This window comes from Geotrypetes seraphini, chromosome 3 (assembly GCF_902459505.1).
Source record: "Geotrypetes seraphini chromosome 3, aGeoSer1.1, whole genome shotgun sequence".
NCBI classification, from domain to species: Eukaryota; Metazoa; Chordata; class Amphibia; order Gymnophiona; family Dermophiidae; genus Geotrypetes; species Geotrypetes seraphini.
The window spans coordinates 345988665-346015057 of NC_047086.1; the positions used below are offsets into that span (position 1 = coordinate 345988665).

Below are 26393 nucleotides of genomic sequence, written 5' to 3' on the forward strand. Positions count from 1 at the left end.
TCCAGCTAGCGCAAGCACCGTGAGGACTGGCACAGAAGCACACCTCACGCCACCAGGAATCACGATCTTTGAAAAGCGCATGCGCACTTAGCCTTTTATTATAGAGGATTAGGGAATAAAAGGTTTAGGTAAAGGATCACTTACAGGTCATGGACCTGGGGGGCCACCGCGGGAGCAGACTGCTGGGCACGATGGACCCCTGATCTGACCTGGCAGAGGCAATGCTTATGTTCTTATGTTCATACATTTTATTTCTGTGATATACAACTTTTGTGAATGCTTACATCCATTTTTTTCCTATTAAATCCAGCTATGTTTTTCAGTTTGAATCAAATTCTGGACAATTTTCCAAAGAACATTTATTAGCCAGGTGGTCTTAGGAATTGCCATTTCTTCCTTTTGGGGTTGAGCCTGGATCTCCTTGCTGGGTTCTGATGGATATTTCCATGGGATTCACACAGGCCTTTATCAGATAAAGGGTTCAAAGCTCCATTGGTATAATTCAGCATTCGTTTAATTTTAATTTGACACTTATATTCCAGTTATATTTTCTTTTTAATCTGTAATATTATAAAATGCCTAATATTTTTGCTGTGTTTTCCTTTTAGTATCGCCAGAGGCTCTTGGATTCCTGTCTGCTGTTGGGGTGTTTATTATCATCATGGTGCTTCTTTTCCTCTATATTAATAAGAAATTGTGCTTTGAAAATGTTGGTGGGTTCCCGTGCCTTGATTCAGAATACAGTACAAAAAAGAGTTTACAAGGTAAAGTAAAGATTTTTAGTTTAAATAAATTAATTCCACCATATGTGTTATTACAAAAATTGATAGGCACATTTTAATTTGCTAGATAATAATTATTTTGTGCTATGTGTCGGAGTCCAGTTTGTCTTTTGTATCACAGACGCTAGTCATGGTCCTTTTTGCCTTGTTACCTACGTCTTTGACCTTGAGATTAAATTGTTATTTCTAGAGAATTCAAGACTTGGATATTGGTTTTATATGCTCCTTGAAATTCAGAAGAAAAGCTTGATAACTGATCTGCAAAAATGGCAAAGTATTTCAGGGTATTTGGGTTGTGCTGTTTCTCTTTCATGATGCAGAAGAAACATTTGGTCTAGTTCAGGAAAGATTAAGCTCTCTGTCACTGAGATTCCTTGAAGAAATAATAATACCATTAATTAAGAAAAAAAACACACACAATGTGCATGATGAATATGAAGACATCAAATCATTGTGAGGAGCTGGTATATATAACAGGATTTTACACGATGGTTGGATCCAATTGGACGATACAAACCCATGCCCCAGCATTCATTGACAGACTCTTGATCCCTTACGACCCCCCTGAAAGCCCTTAGATCAACTTCTCAGCACACACTTAATGTTCGATCCTTGAGGATAATAGGTACTCGGCGTAGTTTAATCTTCTCAGTGACCGCCCCAATGATCTGGAACTCTCTTCCTATATATTTAAGAGCTGAACAAAATCTGCAAAAATTTAAAGGTAGTTTAAAATGTTTTTTTTGTTTTTAAAGACGCCTTTAACTTTCTATTCGATTCAAGTCCAGCAATTCTTAATTTTATCCCTCCCTATTGTGTTTCCCTTTTATGTATCTTTTCTTCTAAAATATTGTAGTTCTCCCCTCCTTACCATTGTATCTCTAAGGCTTAAATAGCCACGTTTGTCAATTTAATAATAATAATAATAACCGCAATACCGTTAAGTTCTATGCGGTTTACAATAGATTAAGCGAGGTACAATTTGATTGAATTTAAGAGGGGGGAAATGCATTGTTGAGGAGAAAGAGATTAATAGGACAGAGGAATCACTATGGAGGAGAAAGAAGATGTTTGTCCTTTTGTAATCCTAAAAATTTATTTTAATTGTATAAATCTTTGTACCATAGGATAAGCGTTTAACAAATACTTGAATAAACTTGAAACTTGAAACTTCTAAGATCCTATGCCCCAGCTCCCCTAAGTGGAGGTCTTATAGAGCAGTTGTTCCTGTCCTACCAGCATTAAAATTGAAGATGATGCTGAGTAACTCGCAGCTCCAAAAGAGATTGATTTATATTTTTTAAAGTGCTGAACATGCACAAGAATGTCAGTGTAATCCTTGACATAGAAAAATCATTGCAGTGAAGACAAGAAGTTTGATTGTATAATGTCTTTATACCCCCATGGATGCAAAAACATTGTCAAACTATGGACCATGTTGGAACTGGACTCTTAACTGTTGGGAAGAATTTCATTGTTCTGCCACTGACTTTTGCTTTCTTTATTAAATTACAGTGGCTGAAAAGGTTTCATTTTCCTAATTTTGCTGCTATTGTTGTTAAGGATAGTACTTACATTTTTTCACACTTTGAGAAAGTTAAAGAGGGAATAGTACAGTTTAGGGGGTGAAGAACTTTTGTGCATGAAAGAGGAACAGGACTTGGGTATGATCGTATGTGATGACCTTAAGGTGTACTCGACTAACAACCCTACAATATGATGCTTATGGCTAATATTTTCTTCCTGAACATGAATTAAGTGCTATTATTTATTATGGGGAAAAAGGACCTCAAGTGCTCGTGGCTGTCCGTATTTAGAACTTGTCTCGTAAAAACAGCCCCTTGCAAGCTATCATTAGTCCCTTAACCCCCCTTCCCCCTCCCAAACAGGTAGAAAAGGCACCGGTGAAAGCTAGAAGGATGCTAGGGTGCATAGGAAGAGGTAAGAAAAAGGAGGTATTGATGCCCCTATATAAGACTCTGGTGAGACCTTATTTAGAATATTGTGTACAATTCAGAAGACTGCACCTTCAAAAAGATATAAAAAAGATGGAGTCGGTCCAGAGGAAGGCAACTAAAATGGTCAGTGGTCTTCATCATAAAGGTGTATACTTTAGAGGAAAGGCGGGAGAGGGGAGATAGAGACATTTAAATATCTACATGACATAAATGCGCATGAGGCAAATCTCTTTTATTTGAAAGGAAGCTCTGGAATAAGAGGGCATAGAATGAAGGTGAAAGAGGATAGACTAAGAAGTAACCTAAGTAAATTCTTTTTCATCATAGTTAATGCATTGAATGACCTCTAGGTGGAGGTGGTAAAGTCCAAAAATGTATCTGAATTCAAGAAAGCTTGGGATAAGTACATTGGATCTCTAGGAGAGAGGAAGGGATAATATATGGCATGGATAGGCACAGCAGACTAGATAGGCTATATGGTCTTTATCTGTCTTCATGTTTCTACGTAACATAGTAAATGACAGCAGATAACCTGTATGATCCATCCAGTCTGCCCAACAGTCACATTCATGATCAATTTATGATTAAAGCACATCAGAAGAGAGAGATCCTAGAGGCAAAGTACAAAGCATCTCCCACTGAGACACACAGCTCCTGAACTTATAGCATATGATATCAAAGAGGTATAAAATGTGTATAGTAATATAGTATTACACATAAAATATAAGGGACTTTGTTTCTTCAAAGGTGATAACCATATAACAATTCAAAAAATAATCACCTTATTTCCACATAAATAAACAACCAAATACTTTTATGGTCACACAGTGACTCTAGATTTCTAAGTGAACGCTCAGACACATAACCAAACTCTAGTGAAAAGTCACGGAGTCAGTTATAATAGAGACCATCACAGCAAGTTCACTGTCTCTGCCACCTGCTAATAACATACAAGAAAAAGATAGGTAACTTATCTGAATGCAGGATGGCACTGCTGTTGCTCTTTCACTGCTCCGGGTACATATTTAAAGTACTAACACATTGCAACTGCCATAAGCTGTTAAACTCCCCAACCTGGGTTTCACGATTGGCTTCATCAGGAGGGGTACTGCAAAGGAAAAACAATAACATTCTAACCACCTTCTACTGTGACAACAGGGTCAGGGCGAATTAGAAACCCAAGACTAATAAATGCATTCACACTACATGTTTCAAAACCTTTCAAATACTATTAAATAGGCTTACCAGGGACTGGACACTCCTTCACCTGGCTGACAGGTAACTCTAGCGATGTCGAAACTCAGAGCAGGCCCAGAATTTGAAGCTCCAGCCAACCAGGGTCAACCATGATGTCAGACGCTGGGGGCGGAGCTTCAACAAACTTTAAATCTGAAACAAATCTATTTCATTATTTAAGCCCACTGGAGCTAGAGTTTGCCAATTGTAGATGAATCGATGTTCCTGCTGTAACAGGTATTGAGACACGTTTCCTGTTTTTTTCCAAGCTTTAATTAATACTGTATATTGGACCTGTTCAATGGTGTGTCCTGCCTCCAACCAATGACTAACCAAAGGAGCTGTATTCCGCTGGCATTGAATATTGCTGAGATGTTCAGCAATGCAAACCTTAATGACTCTCCTTGTCTGACCTATGTAATATTTACCACATGGGCATATAATACAATATATCACAGCCTGAGAAGTACAGTCGGTGCCAGTTTTTAGAAAAAAACATTTTCCCTTAGTACCAGGTATTGTCAAATGGTCAGTACATACAATGCCCACATTGGGAATGGGGAACCAAGTCCTCATCATCTCTAACACCCTTGTGTTTTAAAATCTCTGCCAAATTATGGCCGCGAGTAAACGCAAATCAGGGTATTTGGTTGTTTATTTATGTGGAAATAAGGTGATTATTTTTTGAATTGTTATATAGCAATATAGTAACATAGTAACATAGCTTAGTTAATTGATGTTGTCAGAAGCTGGATTAATTTCTGAGGTCATAAACACTAAAGGCCATTTCTTGACTTCTCCTTATTTTTCCCTCTGCATTAAAAACCACATTATGACTATGATTATGCATTATGCTACATTTCACTATAGGGACTCAGCTGCCTGAGGATTTACGCAGCTGTGAAAGTAGTGGTAATTTTTTTGGGGGGAATGAGTACTAGATTGGTACAGCAACAGCCTCTATTCAGCTGCAATAGGGACAAGCAAGAAAGTTCTAAATTGTACCAAGTCGATGACAACAGGTTCTAGGTCAATGACTTGACATGAATGGCCTAACAGTAAATCACTACTGGTTAAAAGAGAAGTTCCTTGCAGGTTTCCTCTGATTTCAATTTAGAAAGATTTATCTCTCAGCTGTACTTTTTCATACTCAACTTGTGCACTCTGAAATTTTTCTTTCCTTTTTATTTTTATACTAATTTCAAATGTTCATGACAGAAAGGTATTCCTTTGCAGGGAGATCATTCAACAGAGTTTTTCTGTTAAGACTTTTAAGCATGACTAGCGCTAATGGCTTTGTTATATAGCTCTAGGTACCAAACAAATCACAACATCTTAATGTAAGTTAAGGAAATTCGCAAATGCTTAAAGCCCATAGGTATAAAATGGACTTTTAGGATTTAGTGTGTGCTAATTCCTTTAATAAGTGTTAAGGCCATAATGTACTTAAGAACATAAGAACATAAGCAGTGCCTCCGCCGGGTCAGACCACAGGTCCATCCTGCCCAGCAGTCCGCTCCCGCGGCGGCCCAAACAGGTCACGACCTGTCAGAATCATCAGAAGGGGCTCCCTTGCCACCTTGGCTTCCCATTTAAGTCCTGCCTTCCTATCGAAGCCCTAGCCCTCCGGTCTTTCACATGCACGACCTGGTTGGTTTTTACTCATTACCTGGTTAACTTTCTATACTTGTGTTACATCCCAGCTCCTCCTTCAGTATCCCATGATCCCTTTATCCCTCAGGAATCCGTCCAATCCCTGTTTGAATCCCTGGACCGTACTCTGCCTGATCACTTCCTCCGGTAATGCATTCCAAGTGTCCACGACCCTCTGGGTGAAAAAAAACTTCCTTGCGTTTGTTTTGAACCTATCTCCCTTCAGTTTCTCAGAATGCCCCCTCGTATTAGCTGTCCCCTTCAGTCTGAAGAATCTGTCCCTATCCACCCTCTCTATGCCCCTCATGATCTTGAAGGTTTCTATCATATCTCCCCTGAGCCTCCTTTTCTCCAGAGAGAAGAGCCCCAGCCTATCCAGCCTCTCGGCGTATGGGCAGTGTTCCAGCCCTCTTACCATTCTCGTTGCTCTCCTTTGGACTCTTTCAAGTACCGCCATGTCCTTCTTGAGGTGCGGCGACCAATACTGAACGCAGTATTCCAGATGTGGGCGCACCATCGCTCGATACAGTGGCATGATGACTTCCTGTGTTCTGGTTGTTATGCCCTTCTTTATGATGCCCAGCATCCTGTTGGCTTTTTTCGAGGCTGCCGCGCACTGTGCAGATGGCTTCAGTGATGCATCCACCAGCACACCCAAGTCTCTCTCGAGTCTGCTGTCTCCCAACAATACCCCCCCCAATTTGTAGCTGAACAACGGGTTCTTTTTCCCTATATGCATGGCCTTGCATTTGTCCACGTTGAAGCGCATTTGCCATTTGTTTGCCCAGTCTTCCAGCTTGTCCAGGTCCCTTTGCAGGTCCTCACACTCCTCCCTGGTCCTAACTCTGCCGCACAGTTTGGTATCGTCTGCGAATTTTATAACCTCACACTTTACCTCCCTTTCCAGGTCATTGATGAATATATTAAAGAGTAACGGCCCCAGCACCGATCCCTGTGGCACACCGCTCGTGACTCCCCGCCAGTCAGAATATTGACCCTTTACTCCGACCCTCTGCAGTCTACCTGACAACCAGTGCTTGATCCATCTGTGCACATCCCCTCCCACCCCGTGGCTCCACAGCTTCTTAAGTAGCCTTTCATGTGGCACCTTGTCGAAAGCCTTTTGAAAATCGAGGTAAATGATGTCTATGGGCTCCCCATTGTCCACCCGACTGCTTATTCCCTCAAAGAAGTACAGAAGGTTCGTTAGGCATGATCTTCCCTTGCAGAATCCGTGCTGGCTTGTTCTCAGTAGGCCATTCCTCTCGATGTGCTCGCAAATGCCGTCCTTGATCATAGCTTCCACCATCTTCCCTGTAATTGAAGTCAGGCTCACCGGCCTGTAGTTCCCGGGGTCACCCCTCGATCCCTTCTTGAAGATAGGTGTGACATTTGCCACTTTCCAGTCCTCTGGTACCTCACCAGTTTTCAAGGATAGGTTGCAAACATGTTGGATTGTGCCCGCTATTTCCTGTCTTAGTTCCTTCAGAACCCTTGGGTGGATCTCGTCCGGGCCCGGTGATTTGCCACATTTTAATCTGTCTATCTGTTTGAGGACATCCTCCTTACTTACCTCTATGTGCTCTAATTTTTCAGCCTGTTCCCCACTCATGAGCTCCTCTGAGTCCGGTATATTAGTTGTGTCTTCGCTCGTGAAAACCGACGAGAAGAACGTGTTCAACCTCTCAGCTACCTCTTTATCCTCCTTAATCACTCCCTTCCTGTCCCCATCGTCCAACGGCCCCACCTCCTCTCTCGCTGGTCGCTTTCCCTTAACGTAACTGAAGAATGCCTTGAAGTTTTTCGTCTCCCTGGCCAGCCCCTCTTCGTATTTCCCCTTTGCTTTTTTTACCTCTCGGTGGCATTCCTTTTGGCATTTCCTATGCGTCTGGTGATTTTCCTCTGTTGGGTCCTTTTTCTACCTCCGGAAAGATACTTTTTTGTCCTTTATCGCCCTTTTTACTTCTGTTGACATCCAAACCGGGTCCTTTGATCGTTTGTTCTTGCAGCCTTTCCTGAAATTGGGGACGTACATTCTCTGTGCTTTCTGCAGGGTGTCCCTGAATAGGGTCCAGGCGCTTCCCACAGTCTCCATCCTAAAGATGTTTCTGAGCTTCCTCCCCACCATTTCCCTCATAGCAGCATAGTTCCCTTTCTTGAAGTTCAGCGCAGTTGTTGCAGTCCTCCTAACCACTTGATGAACTCCCTGTCAGTTTCTTGAGATTCCTTTGGTTCAAGTTACGCCTTGCTGATGATCTGTTGTTTCAAGGCTGTTTCTGTGCCTTGAAGAGTGCTGGCAAGGCAGGAGCAATTAAGCATCCCTTCTTCTCCTGAAGACCCCAATTTACAGTCAAGTAGGTGGGGAACCTGGTGGGTGCTGGAGAGGGAAGCCTGCTGAGGCTCAAATTTTCTTTGGATCACCTGCTGCATGACAGATTACTGGCTGGTATTGCATACATGTATTGCTCTAGCACATGAATGTGCATTTCTGCAACTGTGAAAGTATGCATTTTTCTAAGGACAAGCCAGATTAAATCTGAATATGCCAGATCTTCAAAGATGGGTGATTAAATCTGATAGAGCCCAGCATGGGGAAAAACTTCTCTAGCTTAGATTTTTCCAGAAGCTTTAGAGAAGCATTGTTCAAAGTGATGCATGTGAGAAAGAGAAGCCCGAACTATAGCTCCATGATTCAGAGTTCCATGTTAGGAGTTACTGCCCAAGAAAAGGATCTAGGTGTCATCGTTGAGGATACATTGAAAGCTTCAGCTCAATGTGCGTAGGAAGCTAAGAAAGCAAATAGAATGTTAAGAATTAGGAATGGAATGAAAAACAAAATGAAAATGTTATAATGCCCTTATATCGCTTTATGGAATGGCTGCACCTCGAATACCCTGTGCAATTCTGGTCATTGTATTTCATAAAAGATGTAACAGAATTAGAAAATGTACAGAGAAGGGTGATGAAAATGATAAAAGGGATGGGAAGACTTCCCTATGAGGAAATGCTAAAGCGGCTAGGGCTCTTCATCTTGAAGAAGAGACAGCTCAAGAACAATTTGATAGAGGTCTGTAAAATACTGAGTAGCGTGTAAAGGGTAGATGTGAATCGCTTGTTTACTCTTTCTAAAAATCCTAAGACTAGGGGGCATGTGATGAAGTTACTAACTAATAGATTTAAAACAGACCAGACAAAATATTTCTTCATACAAAGTATAATTAAACTCTGGAATTCATTGCCGGAGAATGTGGTGAAATCAGTTAGCTTAGCAGGGTTTAAAAAAGGTTTGGATCATTTTCTAAAAGAGAAGTCCATAGGCCATTATTGAGATGACTTGGGGGAAATCCACTGCTTATTCCTAGGATAAGCAGCATAAAATCTGTTTTACTACTTGGGATCTAGCTAGGTACTTGGGACCTGAGTTGGTCACTATTGGAAACAGGATACTGGGCTTGATGGACCTTCGGTCTGTCCCAGTATGGCAATTCATATTTTCTTATGTTATGTTCTTATCAAAACTGGACTTCATTGAAGCATGATGTTGAGAGTTTCAAAACATGAAGATCTCCAGTGCTCTTAATATCAGCAGGGCTGCTCCAGCTGCCATGGACATGAGATCTACTTGTACTACTTATTATTATTTCTATAGCACTACTAGATGTACGCAGTACTGTACTTTAAACCATTCAAGAAACAGTCCCTGTTCAGTAGAGCTTACAATCTCCCCAATACTCCCCAAGTAACTCAGGAGGACTTGGCTACCCCTACTGGTTCTGCAATATATTTGGCATTAGCAGCCTTCAAGAAGGAACTCAGTAAAAAGATTGGTGAGCAACTTGAGTAATTCCTTACTTGACGTGATGCAGCAACTTCAATATCATTTATATCAATGCATAGAGTCTCCCAGCTGATCCTTGAGATTTGTATACTGCCTAGAAGAGAGACATCATTGCCAAGACATCAGTGAAACTCAGATTAAATGTCTGCTGCACTGGTATCCATGTTCAGTGTGTTATAGGAGGATGCTTCACTAAGACATTGGAGGTCATTGATGCCTTGATGCTATCATTTGATGCCTGCTTCCACTGAAGTACAGTGGCTGAATCAGGCAGAGATCCAGATATCTCCATTAGTTACTTTCAGGGTCGGAAACTGAGCACTTCTGGAAGTCTGACTGTGAGTCAGCCAATTCTCTGATGAAGAAGTTTTGACTGGTTTACTGTAGGATCATACTCTACACCCTGAGAGAAGAACATCCCCAAGATTCCTATTGACTTTATAAAGGAAATGGCTAAGTCCATATCATTTAAGTTGGAGCAGAAACCTATAGCAGAAACGTTGGATATCCTCTAGTTCCTCAACCTTCACAAAGAAGCTGTGACAGTGCATATTTACATAATTCTCATAGAGGTTCTGATGATAATGTGGGAGACCCATCTCTGTGTTCAAGCTATAAATAAGAAGGTTGACGGTATGTACAGAATTCAGACATCTCCTGAATTTGGAAAGCAGTAGCTTCCTCACCATTCTGTGGTAGTTGAATCTGCTTTCAAAAGACCCAAGGTTTCAAATCTCAATCTCTGGTGCCCTAGGGGAGGGAGGCTCTGACATCGGAATCTTGTGGAAGAAAATTCTTTCAGAATACTATGCTCATTTCCTACATAGCTTCTTATCAGTTCTTCTTGAGCATGTATTTGTGAAACATGTACAAGCTACACGATTTTGTAGACTCATGAAAATGCCATACAGTTACATTTTGAAAAGGAAGGAGTGTGGAAAACACATGGTCTGAGTGACCTATGATATTTTGGGAAACAACATCAAGGGCTTCTGCTATAGGAATTGATACCCAGAGACCCATATCTTCGAGATTCAGACTTTAGATATCATGTGCAATAAAAGCTTGCATAAATGTCTTGCTATGGGGAAAGAAGCTGTGTTATTAATAAAAGAACACAGCAGTACCCATAAGACTCTCTCCAAACAGACTTCTGACCCAACCTCTTCTTCCTCCAGGAGATTCCAGAGTAGAGACGAAAGAGATCCTATTACTCTCATAGCTGTAGGTATTTTCCTCTCTCCCACAGCAATACCCATAAGACCCAACTTCCTCTTCCTCCAGGAGATTCCAGAGCAAAGGCAAAAGAGATCCTCTTACTCTCATAGCTGGTTGGAGCTTTGGGTTTGAAGTTGTCCACTATTGATGAGTATGAGAACCATGGGCAGAGCACGGGCAGTTGAGAAACTGCGTTGTTATTGGCTGATTCCAGGAGCTGAGGACAGACCTGGAGTAGAGGAGCTGAGTTCTTATTGGCTTGAGTTAGAGTCGTAGGAGGAGCTGAGAGCAGAAAATTGTCCGTTATTGGTAGGGTCAGGGTCTGGCAGATAACCTTCAGAGTACTTGCCATTGGGAGATTTATTCCCAGGACCAAAAGTGAGCTACAGATATGGCTGATAAGAATCAGGGGGCAGGATTTGGGCTGGAGAACCACGGTCAGAAGTAATAAAGCAGGTGAAGATGAAGTAAGAGAACCTTGTGGTCAAGTCAACCTGCGGTGGATCATAGTAAAGGATAGAAGGAGACGGGCTTTTAGTGTTAGGGTAGACAAAGTAGTAAGAAAGGAGAAGGGCTGGCATAGTAATTAGCTGGAGGTATAGTAGGGAAAAAGAGAGAAGATAAATAAGGAGATAAGAAACTTCTCTTTAGGAGACAGGGAGCTTTTATTTGAGTGGGGATTGGGGAGGGATGTTCTTCCAGAGAGAACAGTAAAAGGAAGGAAGCTTCTCTTAGTAATCAGGAGCCTAGAGCATCCCTGTAATGCAGGTCCGTGATCTGAATACTAGAGATCAGGGAAGAGTAAAAAGTTGGGTTAGAAATTGGATCTTATCATTCCTTTTAAGGTTGAAATCATGAGGTGTTTACAGTAAGGAATGGGAAATTAGAGAATGACACGGTGAAAAAATTGGTCCCCGTCACCGCCCCGTCCCCGTCTCACCATCCCCGTCACCGCCCCGTCCCCGTCTCACCATCCCCGTCACCGCCCCGTCCCCGTCTCACCATCCTCTTCACCGCCCCGTCACCGCCACTGCCACCCCATTCACCGCCCCGTCACCGCCACTGCAATCCCATTCACTTTTCTTTATTTACGTATAAAGGAAACATTCTTTAAAACTTTAAAACTTAGTTAAATATTAGTTAATAACTATACAAAAACAAAACACGCAGAGAAAAAATTAATTAATATAAATTCCCTGACTTCCCTGCACTGTCCCCCCTTGAAGGTCTGTCCCCATCCTGAAAGCCTGATGCCCCCCCCCCGACGTCCGATACATCCCTCCCCCCGAAGGACCGCCGACTCCCCAACAATATCGGGCCAGGAGGGAGCCCAAATCCTCCTGGCCACGGCGACCCCCTAACCCCACCCCGCACTACATTACGGGCAGGAGGGATCCCAGGCCCTCCTGCCCTCGACGCAAACCCCCCTCCCCCCAACGACCGCCCCCCCCAGCTTCAAAATGATGCCTGAAGTTACCTTGGGGGTTCTGAGCACTATTAATTTTAATTTATTACAGCACTCCAGAAATATTTTTCTAATTGTTTTAAGTTGGAAAAGCGAACCAGGATTGTCTTAATGAAAGGCTTATGTTCTGCACTGCAGCCCTCCTGCCCTCGACGCAAACCCCCCTCCCCCCAATGACCGCCCCCCCCCAGCCGACCCGCGACCCCCCTGGCGACCCCCACGACCCCCCCACCCCCCTTCCCCGTACCTTTGGTAGTTGGCCGGACAGACGGGAGCCAAAACCGCCTGTCCGGCAGGCAGCCAACGAAGGAATGAGGCCGGATTGGCCCATCCATCCTAAAGCTCCGCCTACTGGTGGGGCCTAAGGCGCGTGGGCCAATCAGAATAGGCCCTGGAGCCTTAGGTCCCACCTGGGGGCGCGGCCTAAGGCACATGGTCGGGTTGGGCCCATGTGCCTCAGGCCGCGCCCCCAGGTGGGACCTAAGGCTCCAGGGCCTATTCTGATTGGCCCACGCGCCTTAGGCCCCACCAGTAGGCGGAGCTTTAGGATGGATGGGCCAATCCGGCCTCATTCCTTCGTTGGCTGCCTGCCGGACAGGCGGGTTTGGCTCCCGTCTGTCCGGCCAACTACCAAAGGTACGGGGAAGGGGGGTGGGGGGGTCGTGGGGGTCACCAGGGGGGTCGCGGGTCGGCTGGGGGGGCGGTCGGAGGTTCTTGGGGGGGGCGGTCGTTGGGGGGAGGGGGGTTTGCGTCGAGGGCAGGAGGGCCTGGGATCCCTCCTGCCCGTAATGTAGTGCGGGGTGGGGTTAGGGGGTCGCCGTGGCCAGGAGGGTTTGGGCTCCCTTCTGGCCCGATATTGTCGGGAAGTCGGCGGTCCTTCGGGGTGGGGGTGCGAGTGGTCCTGCCGGGGGGGGGATGTATCGGACGTCGGGGAGTCGGCCGGGCAAGAGGGCTTGGGCTCCCTCTTGCTCCGATCGCGGGTGCGGGTGGGAGCGCGTGCGAGCGGTCGTTCGGGGTGGGGGTGCGAGCGGTCCTGCTGGGGGGGTGAATCGGGCGTCGGGCGGTAAATAGCGGTTCCTAGAAGGGGGTACATTGGCCCGCGGGGACAAACCTGTTCACCGTTTCCGCGGTTGGTGAATGGCCTTGTCCCCGTCACCGCAGCGACTGCTAGTTTTCTTCCCCGTTTTCGGCGGTGACCCGCGGCTTAAATGCGGTGGCCGCGGGTAAACCGTCACCGTGTCATTCTCTATGGGAAATCCCCCTCATGTCAGACCTTGATGAGAGGGGTGATAGAAGGAGAAATGTTGGGCATGGGGCTGGTGAGCAATAGTGAAAAATGCACATGATCCGGGGGATGAGAGAGGGAAAAATGCTGGATATGGCAGTAGAAGGAGTGGGAGAGATGCACCATGGATCTCTCTTTGTCTCTCTTTCCCCACTCCCTGTACATGGGATGGAGATGGGGACCGAGTTCACAGGGACAGCACGGGGACTGAGCTGTGGGGATGGGGCAGAGACGGGGGTTTTTATTTCAGTTTTAGTAGTTTGCTGGTTCATAGGTGTAAAAAGGTTGGAGAACACTGGTCTAAACGGCTTGCAATAAAAGCATGGGTCAATTTGATGAGATTCTCTGTTGTCAGAACTGGCTTTAACTGCACTAATGCTATAGTCTCAAATTTTAAAAAACATGATTTTACAACATGACTTATTTGAGGTTTAAAACTCATTTCTGAATCGCAACGAACCTCGAATGTTGTGATTTCAAATTGAAGAGACAGCATTTTACCACCTATCTCTGGTAATGTTTTCAAGTCTGAGTTGCTTTGAGAAATCCACCATTACAAATTTCAGGGCCGATATTCAGCCCACGGAAGTCAGCAGTTTTTAGGCTGTTGACAGCCATTGGTCCATAGAAATGGAATGCGATACCGTTGCATATACGCCAGCAAAGAAATGTGAGTAATTTCAAAAGATTACTGAAAAGATATTTGTTTAGCAAGATGAAATACGAGACTTGAGTTTTTCCCGTCGTATGGATGAGCACTGGACGCTGATCAGTTTTGTAACCGTCTGTTTATATTACTATGTATGTATTGTTATATTATTGTGTATGTACTTGTTGTGACCTGCTTTGTATAAAGCAGGATAGAAATGAATAAACTATAAACTATTGGCATAACAAAGCCTGGATATTCAGTGCTGGGCATTGAATATCCAGGGTCAACTCCTAACCTGGAAGTTATGCAGGTGCTGGCTCCTACATAGCTAAGTGGGCAAAGTTGGATTGCCATTTTTGCAGTCCAGTCTGCCTGCTTAGTTATGTGGGCACTTGCACTGACTGCCCTGACACTAACTGGGTAGTGTATAGCGATCAGAGCCAATATTCAGTGGCACTGCCCAGTCAAGTGCTGCTGAGCATTGGTGGCCAGGATGCTGAGCATGGTGTAAGTAGACAGGAACCTCTCCTTCCTGCCTGAACCATGCTGAATATTGACCCTTTAGAGTGTCACTTGCCATGTTAGAAGTTACCAAAATGTGTAATATGTTGTAGTAATAAAAGAAGACAAAAAAGGCGATCTGTGATGCTCAATCTGTTTATTCCCTGCTAAGACCCGACACGCATGTGTTTCAGCCATAAGGCCTGCCTCAGGGGTCTTGTTTCCAATAAAGTGCAGCTTATCGCATATGTCTCTTATCTAAAAAAAAAAAAAAAATCAACTAATTGATAGTAATTAAAAGACACCGTTAGAAGCCTGATCGCTATACTGGCAACAATCTCACGCATCCACTTTCACTTTGAGTGGATGTATGAAGATTTTTGCCCATATAGCGATCAGGCTTCTAACAGTGTCTTAATTACTAAACTAAACTAAATCTTAAGTTTATATACCGCATCCTCTCCACGGAAGTGGAGCTCGGCACGGTTTACAAGAACTTAAATATAAGAAAAGAAAGGAAAAGGTTTACATGAGCTTATATATAGAATGGAAGAGTAAGGGGGAAAATAGAATTACATGTTAGAGAAGAGCCAAGTTTTCAGTTGCTTGCGGAATCGTTGGAGAGACTATTCAACGGGATAGTAAGGTCGTTCCAGAGACCTGTGATTTTGAAGAGAAGAGATTTTCCCAGTTTACCTCCATAGAGAATACCGCGTAGAGAGGGGAAGGATAGTTTATATCTTTGGGCGGGTCTGGTGGAGTCAGGACTCGAGGAGTTAAAGGATAGTGGGATTAGGGGAGGAAGGATGCCATGAATGATCATTTAAAAGCCAGGCAGGAGCATTTGAAATGGATTCTGGAAATCACTGGAAGCCAGTGAAGATTGGACAGGAGTGGGGAGACATGGTCAGATTTGCGTTTTGCAAAAGATCAACTTGGCTGCAGTATTCTGGATAAGCTGGAGTCTTTGAAGACTTTTTTTGTTATGCATAAGTAAATGGCATTGCAGTAGTCAAGTTTGGAGAGGATGATGGATTGGACGAGGACGGCAAAATGTTTTTGGCGAAAGTAAGATCTTACTTTCCTCAGTATGTGGAGGCTGAAAAAACATGATTTTGTCAAGGAATTGAGGTGGTCATTGAGGGAGAGAGAAGAATCAATAGTGATGTCAAGGACCTTGCTTGAGAACTCAAGGTGCAGAGCAGCGCCTGTGGGTAGTGCGAAGATGGTGGGCAGGTGTTCTAACTTTGGGCCGAGCCAGAGTAATTTTGTTTTTGGTTCATTTAGTTTCATCTGTACCAAGAGAGACCAGGAGTGGAGTCTCATTATGCAAGATGTAATGTTCTCGTGGAGGTTGGTGAGGTTCTGGTCTGTTTCAAGGAGGACAAGGATGTCATCAGCGTATGTGTAGATTGTTTCAAGGGGGGAAAGTTGGAGGAGCTTCAGGGAGGACATGTAAATGTTAAAGAGAATAGGGGAAAGGGGTGATCCCTGAGGGACACCGCAAAGTGGTGTCCAAGGTACGGACATGGTGCCATTTGTGTTGACAGTGTAGGAGCGAGAGCGAAGGAAGTTTGAGAACCACTTTAGGATGGTGGAGTCAATTCCCATCGATTGGTTGATTTTTTTTTTTTGATAAGAGACATATGCGATAAGCTGCACTTCATTGGAAACAAGACTCCTGAGGCAGGCCTTAATGGCTGAAACACGTACGTGTCGGGTCTTAGCAGTGAATAAACAGATTGAGCATCACAAGTCGCCTTTTTTGTCTTCTTTTGTTCTACCTTGAGGAGATAGAATCTCCTGTATTCGTATATGTTGTAGTAATGACATTACTGTAATGTTGTTACTAATTAACACTGGACAGCAGTTCACCAGTCACACCTTTCCTTGTCCTTTTGAAGTTGCTGTTCCTCCAGACAAACTTTTGTATGGAGCTAAGGGGAACTGATGGGCTGCAACCACACAGGGACTACTACATATGCACAATGAATGGCTTTTGGTCTTCTCCAGAGAGATCTGTAAAATCTTTCTAGTCAGTTCTGAGCTTGACCACATGACTCGTGTGTGATGAGTGAACTGTTGTCTTCACAAAGCACTTGCTATAAGTAAGTTTGTTTTATGTATTTTATATAATGATTTAAATTAGTTTGATATGAATTAGTTTGGCAGAAATGCTTAATTTGAATGCATTTCAACCTTTGTTTTACAGGTATACACTAAAAGTTCAAAATTCTCATGTTATAAAGCTTTGAAAAATACATTTATGAAGGGTTTAGGGCTTCATGATTTTGCACAGTGCTGAGAAACTACCCATTTATACAGCTGGAAATCTTATTGTCAAAATGTAGTGTGTTTCTTTGTGGTAGAAGATAGCTTGCTGCAGTTACGTTTTCATCAATAAAAGGAAATTTGAATATGATCAAAAGCTTTATCATGATGAAACGGAAGTTCATAACCGGAAGTTTCATAAAACATGAAGTTTCATAAAACAGGGGAAATACTGTTTTTAAAAAGTTGATGCTGCATAAAAATCTCTGGACAAATGGCATTTTTTAAGAGTTTTCAGCAAAATTTGAACCTCCCTTCTGTGTCCTCCTTTGTTGACGCACTTAGCAATGCAGTAGATGACCTGACCACTGCTGTGGCTGATTCAGTCACAGAGCAGGTAACAACTATGATCCATAACCTTCGCACAGAGGATGAAGAACCATCCCCAAAAGAAGAAGAAAAGACAAAGAAAGAAAAAGAAGAGACTGCAACAACAGGAGGAACATCTCAGGAATTTAATAATAAGAAAAGGAGACTGTGTGCAGAAAGTAAAGAAACTGCTCATGTAGACTCTTTGGATTCCGTAAAATACCACGACTTATTACAGGATAGCATATCACAATATCCACAAGACAAAAAACTAAAGCCACACCATCACCAGGAAGCAACTAATCATTTAGATGGCCCAAGTCAGGGTACATGTCTAAATGATGAGTATTCTGCGTCACACTCACAAACGAGGAAACATTTAAGAAACAGTAATAAGGAATCAAAAGAAAGAGAAACAAACCAAATGCAAAAAGAAAATAGCTCTGAAAGTACAACAGTGCTTGAGCAGAAATGCTTTGGTGTGTCAGGTAATGAGAGACATAAAGAACAAATAACAATAAAACCTAAACAAATGAATGGGAACCAAGTGACAGAAAAAAATTCTAAGGATCAAGTCCATAGTTTACCTGCTCAATATTGCAGTTCTAAGGAACAGTTACATAGGAAAGTCAAACAGAGAGTATCAGGACTTGATGTGAAGGATTCTGAAAAATTACATCCTACAAATGGATCAAAAGATTCAGAAGAGAAAATAAATAAAGTAAATAAACAGAAACTGCCAGAGGCAGACATGCAAAAACCAGCCATTAATGAACTCGGAAAAACTGAGAAACATAAAGCGTTTCCGGGCAATAAAAGACAACCCAAGCTCAGAGATGAAATAAATGTATTTTCTAAGGAAGAAGAAAAATGGAAGAACAAAGAAAGGTCTCAGAGTAAGGATTCAGAGATGACTACAAAGAAGTTCAAAAAAATAAGAAATGAGAAGACACCAGAGAAAGGTAAAAATGCCTGTCATCTGTGTGGATTCTTGGCTCTTTTTTTTTCATCAAGGCTTTCCTGACTAAACTATCTACATTGCTCTACCAAATAAAATCATTCTTTTATTTCAGTGCAGTTTTACTTTATATTCTGTCCTCTCTGAAATAGTCTGAATGCATTTATGTTTGCAGCAAATTTAGAAATATATTTTTCTCTGTCTACTGGTTTATTACTTTTCAATCTGTATAGTCAAACTTTGCCTGGATATTCTCTGTTCTCTTGTTTTCTTTATTCTTTTGTATGTCTTGCACTACTGGGTGTTGAGCATGGTATTTCTACTTAATTTTTAATGATGATCTTGACTACTATGTTGTTAGAGGTTGTGCCCACTGTATAAATGCTATTTTTTTTTAAAACAAAAAAACCCTGTGGCAATTAAATGGATATTTAGGCGTTGAAGTTGCTAAGTTGAAGTGGGCTATCATTAAGGTGGGTTATTTTACCACTAACCTGTTCATTTTTGTTCAAATTGGTGGTAAAATAACAGACATTTTATGCACCAAGACCTACGTAGTTACCAATAACCTGACTGAGCAATAAAATAGCCCAACTTAACAGTAGCTGATGTTGAATATTTAGCCTCTAAGAGTCTGATTCTATACATAGTACTGAAAAGATCAGTGCCGACTAGAACTGCACCTAGCGCAATTCTATAAATGACACGCACTATATAAAGAATTGCACTTAGCAGCCTTATGTATCACTAACATAGAGGTACACTCATTTAGACCAAGAAAAACTATGCCTAAATACCAGCACCTAAGTTGTGCATGGATCGGGCATATTCTATACCAATGCGCTTACAGCAGCTGCCTAAAAAGCAGCCGCCGATCGTGTGTCAATCCATGCAACGGCACTGTATTGAGAATCACACCTCTGAGAAAGATAGATGCCAGAAATGTAAGCCAGGGTTTTCCAGGCCTACATATCTAGTGCCTGTCATGCAATGAATCACACCTATGAAGGTGCTTTACAGTGCCTAAAGCCACTTCCGTTGTTAGCTATGCCCATGGTGGCAATAATCTCTGTAAAGCACATACGTAGGCGTGATTCTGGCACCTTTTATTTAGGTGCTGGTAGGCAATATAACATTGAGGTTCTTGCCATTTTAAATTAACTTAGATGCTGGTAGGTCATAACCGGCGCCAACATTTGTGACATTTCTAGAATTTTCCCTTTATGTGTAGGAATGTCCATGCTCTTCTCCTGACCATGCTCCCTTTTGAGATTTGCATCCTAGAACTGACGCGCACCACTTTATAGAATGCACCTACCAAGTTGAGCATCTAATGTCTAATTAGTGCCAATTAATGTCAATTATGAGGTGTTAATTGCCTTATCTGTGCCAATTGGTGTTAGCCAATTAAGTTGTGCAAGCAGATCGGCTGTGTGTTCTAATTTGCAGCCACAAAGGATTGCGCTATATACAGAATTTGGGGGGAAATGGCTAAAGTTAGCCATTTAACTCAAGACAGGAGTTAGTATTCTCAAGGATGGGACTTAAATTGACCATTCAATGGTGAAATTCGGCCACTAAGAACTGAATTTTATAAAAGCGTCTAAAAAAAATCAGGCTGAAAAAATAGCACCCAGTGCTATTGCATAAACAACTCTCAAAGTTAGGCGCAGTTTATAGACTAGCGCTTAGTGCTGGGAATCATGCCTAGCTTTAGGAGTGTGGTATAAATCCTTGTTTCTAAATTAGATACAGACAAGTTTCAAGTTTTATTTTAATTTGAAGAGTCGCTTATTTAGATTTACTAAGCGAGTTACAATAGTAATAAAAATATAAACATATATTTAGACATACCATTTAAAATTTAAAAATGATGGGTTAGACCGACAGACTTACAGACTAATCAATACACAAGGTAAGGAGGGATAGAAAAGGAGTGACATGATCATATTTTTTCCCGTTATGAATGAGTTTAAGGACCGTACTCTGGATTATCTGAAAGCGCTTCTTTTCTTTTTGTGTGATATTTATTAATAAAGAATTACAGTAATCAAGACCCCCTCTTATTCTAGAACTGTGCATGTAAATTGAAGGAACGCTCATGAAGTGGCATAGTGAGGGTGAAAGTTGTCCAGGGCAGTGGTGCCCCTCCACCCCATCTGCTCTTTCCCCGCCCCATACACGTGCCCCTTCCCCGTACCTCTTTAACGTTCCTGGTGCAAGCAGCAACCCCATCCTGCTGCTCACGCATTGGCTCTTTCTCTGATGTTACTTCCTAGGCATGGGTCCAGGAAGTGACATCATGGGGTTGGGGTTGCTGCTCATGCTGCAAACATTAAAGAGCTACGAGAGCAGGGAAGGGGGATGCGCTTGGTAGTGGGGGAGGTGGGGAAGTAGCAGGGGAACAGAAAGGAGGACAGGTGCCGGCACCCCTACCAAGACGGCACCCAGGGTGGACCACTCCCTTACTCCCTTACTAATGCACTGCGCCCATGATAATCCCATAGTCATGCCTCATTTTTTGAATCATGTAAAACAGGGGTGCCCACACTTTTTGGGCTTGCGAGCTACTTTTAAAATAACCAAGTCAAAATGATCTACCAACAATAAAATTAAAAAAAAAACACAACGCACACTGTACGCATAGAATTGTTAATTATCATTCCGATTCTGGGGTTTTTTTCAAAGAGGTCAAGGCAGATGACTCTATGCACTGTCACCTCAGTAACAACCATACAAAAATAGACAAATATACCCCCCTCCCTTTTTACTAAACCACAATAGCAGTTTTTAGCGCAGGGAGCTGCGCTGAATGCCCAGCGCTGCTCTCGACGCTCTTAGGCTCCCTGCGCTAAAAACTGCTATTGTGGTTTAGTAAACGGGTGGCCATAGTTCAAAATATAGACAGCAGATATAAATTCAGACACATTTTGATCACTAAATTGAAAATAAAATCATTTTTCCTACCTTTGATGTCTGGTGATTTCATGAATCTCTGGTTGCACTTTCTTCTTCTGACGGTGCATCCAATATTTCTTCCCTTCTTTCAGCCTGTATGCTTCCTCTCCTTCAGACCTCATTCCCTCCTCCAACTTTTTCTTCCTCTCTCCCTGCCCTTTCTTTCTCCCTGCCTCCCTTTCTTTTTTTCTCTCTTCATGCCCCCTTTCTTTTTTTTCTGTTTCCCTTCTTTTCTTCTGTCTCCCTGCCTGCCCCCTTTCTTTCTTTCTCCCTGCCCTCCACCAAGCCACTGCTGCCACCATCGGGGAGCAGGCCCCCAAGCCGTCGCCGTCCCAAGCTCTTCCTGCTTCCCTGGGTCGGGCCGACCAGCATTCCTCTCTCCGATGTCAATTCTGCCATCGGAGAGGAAGTTCCGGCCCAGCCAGGCAGCGATTGGCTGGTCCGAACTTCCTCTCCAACGGCAGAATTGACGTGGGGAGAGGAAGGCTGATCGGCTCGGTAGATCGCCAAGGCAAAGTGAGTGTATCACAGAGCCCGGGATGGGCTCCGTGATCGACTCACTTTGCCTTGGCGATCTACCGGTCGATCGCGATCAACCTATTGGGCACCCCTGATGTAAAATATATGCATGCATCCCACAGCTAAAAATGCTGCTTAAACTGTAATTGATTCCAATTAGCACTAACAATTCCTTGTTAACATTCCAATTATCAACGCTAATTGGTTTATTCAGTTAAATTGCTTATGTAAATTAGGAACATTCACAAATTTCCATGCACAATTTTAACACTTTTGATAGAATTAGGTTGTAATCATGTAATTTTATTAAGTGATTTTCATGTGTATAGATACATAATTGCATTATTATAAAATACCAACTGGCATAAAGTATACACATTGATATGATGGTTTGTCCTTTGCTATAGAGGGGATGGAATTTGGGCAAAGCATGGGTGAAATTTGCAAATATATGAGTGGAGGGGCATAATCGAAAGGGACGTCTAAGTCCGTTTTTGTCTAAGTCGCAAGTTGTCCAAAGTAAAAAACAGCCTAGGACACATTTTTGAAAAATACGTCCAAAATTTTTTTGTTTCGAAAATCGTCTAAGTATATGTCCTGCCGATCTGATCGTCCAAGCCGCTAAATCGTCCATCTTTATACCACATTTTCGTCCAATTTTTTGTTCAAGTCAAAAACGCCTAGAACAAGCCCTGTTGGATGTGGGCGGGGTCTACAAAATGATGGACTGAACACCCAGACATGGCACCTAAATAGTGGGGTACCTTATAGGGCACTGCTGTGAACTTCACAAAAAGGGTGCCATGTCTTCTCCTCACTACAGCTCCCTTATAAGTCACGGTAAGCCCCCCAAACCACCTCCAGAATCCCCTAGACCCACTTATCTACCACCCCAATAGCCCTTATGGCTGCAGGAGCCGCTTATATGCCAGTACAAAAGGGTTTTGGGAGTGTATAGGGGAGTGCACATGTTTAAATATCAATGCAGTGATTACAGGGGCTTATGGGCATGAGTCCCTAACCCCTCAAGATGGCTTAAGCCGCCTCTGTGCAGGACAACTAGTGTTTCCTCTGCTAGGCGGCCAGGTGATGATGGTCTGGAGGCTGAATTTTAAAGGTGTGATTAATATTTTTATGGGGGGGTCGGTGATCACTGGGGTAGTGTGTGTGGGGGGGTCTATTTTATGTGTTTTCAGTGCTTATCTGGTGACTTTAGGTGGGGTTTTGTGACTTAGACCATGTTTTAAATGGTCGTTCAGCAAAATACGTCCAAAACCTGTTTTTATTATCGGCAACTTGGACGTCTTTCGTTTATGATCGTCCAAGTGCCGACTTAGGCCGGTTTTTGGACATTTTTCTCTTTCGATTATGAGTCCCTTAGTATATCACCTTTAGTACACAATATAGCAAAGTGGTGAACAAATTCAAATATAAGCAGTAATGGCAAAGGAAAGGAAGAACTTCCTCAGGAAAGGACAGCAAAAAGGAAACTCATATAATGAGAAACATGCTAGAGATGAGCATTTGCTTTGCTGGGGATGGAGTGTGCATGGGAGAAGGGGGGCCCAAGAGCACTGGAAGGCATGTTAACCTGCTGATGCTTCTGAGAGGAGGGAAAGTTAACCACACATCCCAATGTAGTTAATGATTAATGGATTAACATGGATAATGCAACTTATTGTGATCTGCTACTCCATATACCATAAATGAACACCTCTGGCTACATTTGCATAGGATAATTAATATTTTCCTCTCATTGGGCTGACTTTGTTATGTGATATTATTATTGCTCACTTAAGCGTTGCTGATAATGCTTGATAATACATTTTTAAAAATGGGTATAAATGTATCTTGATTTGTTAATTTGAAAATTATAAATAAATAAATAAAAAAAAAATTAAAAAAAAAAAAAAAAAATGGGTATAAATGCCAAATCTGACTTTTAATGCGCGTTACATTAAACTAGCATTTGTGCATTACTGCACTGTTTAATTAGCAGCCCGATATTCAGCAACACTAATCTAAATTGTAGTATTTTCAGAATTGGACAAGTTCAGCATTGCTAAATTGTAACTCTGCTTTGAAATTTCCATAGATCCTGAAAAGTCGAAATGTAGAGAAAACCCAGTAGAATCTCTCATAGTGTGCCCTGTTTTCTTTAAACAGATACCTCGTACATGGACCGAGACCATGGTTCATCCTCTGAAAGTGAAGATGAGGCGGTGGGTAAATATCATGAGGCCATGACAAGAATACATGGCTCCAAAGCTCCAGGGACTGACAAACAAAATTATACATGGGAAACAAGGCAGAAATATAGCCCTTTGTCTGCAGGGTATGATGGCTATAGTAGTGAAGCCTCCACAGACGAAGGTAGGACATGGCTAAAAACTTTCAGTACTGATTTAAAGTAGCAGCCTATGTTAGATGACATCAAAAATTCTGTCAGGTAAGTTAGTATGCTGCCCTATTAAGGATATGATTTCTCTACTAGTAATGTTACAACTTCATTCATTAACTGCCAGTATTCAAACACCGAAGGGCCTACAGTATTTACTATGCTGTGTTATGACAGTAATACCATTATTTGACAACGAATATACATTAATTGGCAATAATAATGTTTATCGGTGTAACATCCATTAAAAAATAACGAGGGGTGAATCATGCAAATGCATGCAAAATAGTGCAGTATTATGCAAATGTAATGCAACATATGGTAAATTTTGCAAGCTCTGTTTTTTGTTTGAAGGTTAACAAAACCTGTGAGTCATCCTGCTATTGCATGAGCCATTGTTCCTGGGGATGCTTTCAAAGGTGTATGACAGGTGAAAAAACTGACCCCAAAACCATTCCTTAAAAAAAATGTATGCTACTTCCCAGCAGCCTCCCCTCACTCTCAATCCCCCAATCCTTTTTTAAAAGTTGTTTGCTACTACCCCACTGCTCCCAATCCCACCTTTAAAAATAGAAAAAAAAAATTGCTGCTGGCATCCAGCTCTTCTCCCCCTTCCAGGAAAAGGAGTGTTCCTGTATTAGGCAGCCTGACCTCATGCGGTAGTACCTCAGGACTGTTTCTAGAGGCTCAGTTCATGCTATTTAAAAGAGGCAATTGGAGGTTCCTTCTGCCTCCCTGGAATAAGACGTATGTGCCAATGGAGGAGCCTCGGGGAAGGGGGTGGGTGTCCAGTTGTGAGCAGCAATGTTTTCAAAAGGATTGGGGAAGTGGAGGGTATGAAGGGGCCTGATTGCCAGCAATAATGTTTTATTTATTTATTTTTTAAGGATCAGGGTAATGTTACTTGAGTAGAGGCATGCCAAAGACTCCCTGAGGCAGAAGTAGGCGTTTGTGTCTGTCTGGGGGGGGGCTGCATCCAATCATTTTTCTCTAGTGTTCAAAGTATGGTTCTCAGTTCCTATTCATAATGTATTACGTCAAGGATAGACGGTGAGGGTTGCAGTGATCGGATGGCTGGATAGTGAGTATTGACCCATGAGAGGGGGGGTGGGATAAGGGGTTGAGGCAGTGGCATAGTAAGGGGTGGGGGGGCGATCTATCCTGGGTGCCGTCTTGCTAGGGACACCGGCAACCCTCCTCTTCTCCGCCCCCCCCACTCCTCCCCCTACCGCACACGCATGCCCCTTGCCTTCCCCGAACCTTTTTAACTTCTCCGGCGCGAGCAACATTGCTGCCTGCGTCAGCATTGGCGCTCTCTCTCTCTGACATCACTTCCGGGTTCCATGCCTAGGAAGTGATGTCAAAGGGCAAGCCAACACTGATGTGGGCATGCTGTTCGTGTCTGAGAAGTTAAAAAAGTGTGGGGAATGAGAAGGGGGCACGTGCGTGTACACAGCAGGGGGTGGGGAAGAGGTGTCATCGCCCCAGACACCTCACTCTTGCTACGCCACTGGGTAGAGGCAGACTGTCATCCTTCCATATGTGTGAAGTCCTGAAGGATTTGTGGAACTACCACCTACACAGGAAACTTGTATTCTAGCAAGAGTGCTCTGGGAGATGGGGGATGGGGGTAAGATATTATAACTTCAGAAAAGCTTGGGCATTGTTCTTGTACTGTTTTGTAATGCTTTTTGGATACAGTTGTATGTTGGTATATTACAACACTATTTTGTGACATTATAATCGATAAAAGTGCTTTTGAACTTAAAAGTGAGTCAGATGGTGTGGGGTTAGAAACATAAAGGGAGGCTTAGAAACATTAAAAAAAATGGAAAATGATGACAGATAAAAACCATAGGTGCTAGAAACAATTTTTCAAAAGCATTGCAAAGGTGAAGGGAGTATGGAGTGGGTACTCAGGTGGCAAGAAGAATCTTTTAAAATGGTTGAGGAGGTGGTTGGTGGGGAGCTATTTTTAGGACATCACGTCCCATCCTTTAGAAGATAGCATATCCAATTTTAAGCCCATTGTCTTTAAGTTGCTGTGGCTGAAAACATGTGATATTTCCAGCTATAACAATGTAAAACAAATCTACTGCAGGCAGAGCTTGCCAGTGGGTAACTGACACCCTTGGTGAACCTTGTCTAGTGCTCTGCTTCACTGTCCCATTAGGATGCTCCTCTGTTTGGTCCTCCTGAAGTCCACAACTCTATCATTTGTGCGCCTCTTTCCTGCCTTGTGATATAAAACTATAGCTTGTAATGATCACCTGAACTTTAAAACACAATCTCCATTTGTAACTACCAGTATCATCCTAGTACCACTTTCTGT

The 26393-nt window shown here is 42.8% G+C and overlaps 1 protein-coding gene across 3 annotated transcripts in view; it reads left to right on the forward strand.

Moving 5' to 3' along the window:
• SYT14 (synaptotagmin 14) overlaps nt 1–26393 on the forward strand; it is a 235797-nt gene that overhangs the window by 62144 nt on the left and 147260 nt on the right. For 2 of the 3 annotated variants that reach the window (XM_033939955.1, XM_033939956.1), the window contains exons 3-4: nt 609–764; nt 23830–24036. In XM_033939955.1, the coding sequence (XP_033795846.1) occupies nt 609–764; nt 23830–24036 (363 nt within the window). Of the gene's footprint in view, nt 1–608; nt 765–16800; nt 18191–23829; nt 24037–26393 lie in introns of those variants that run through there. The other variant, XM_033939954.1, reaches the window with a different exon arrangement.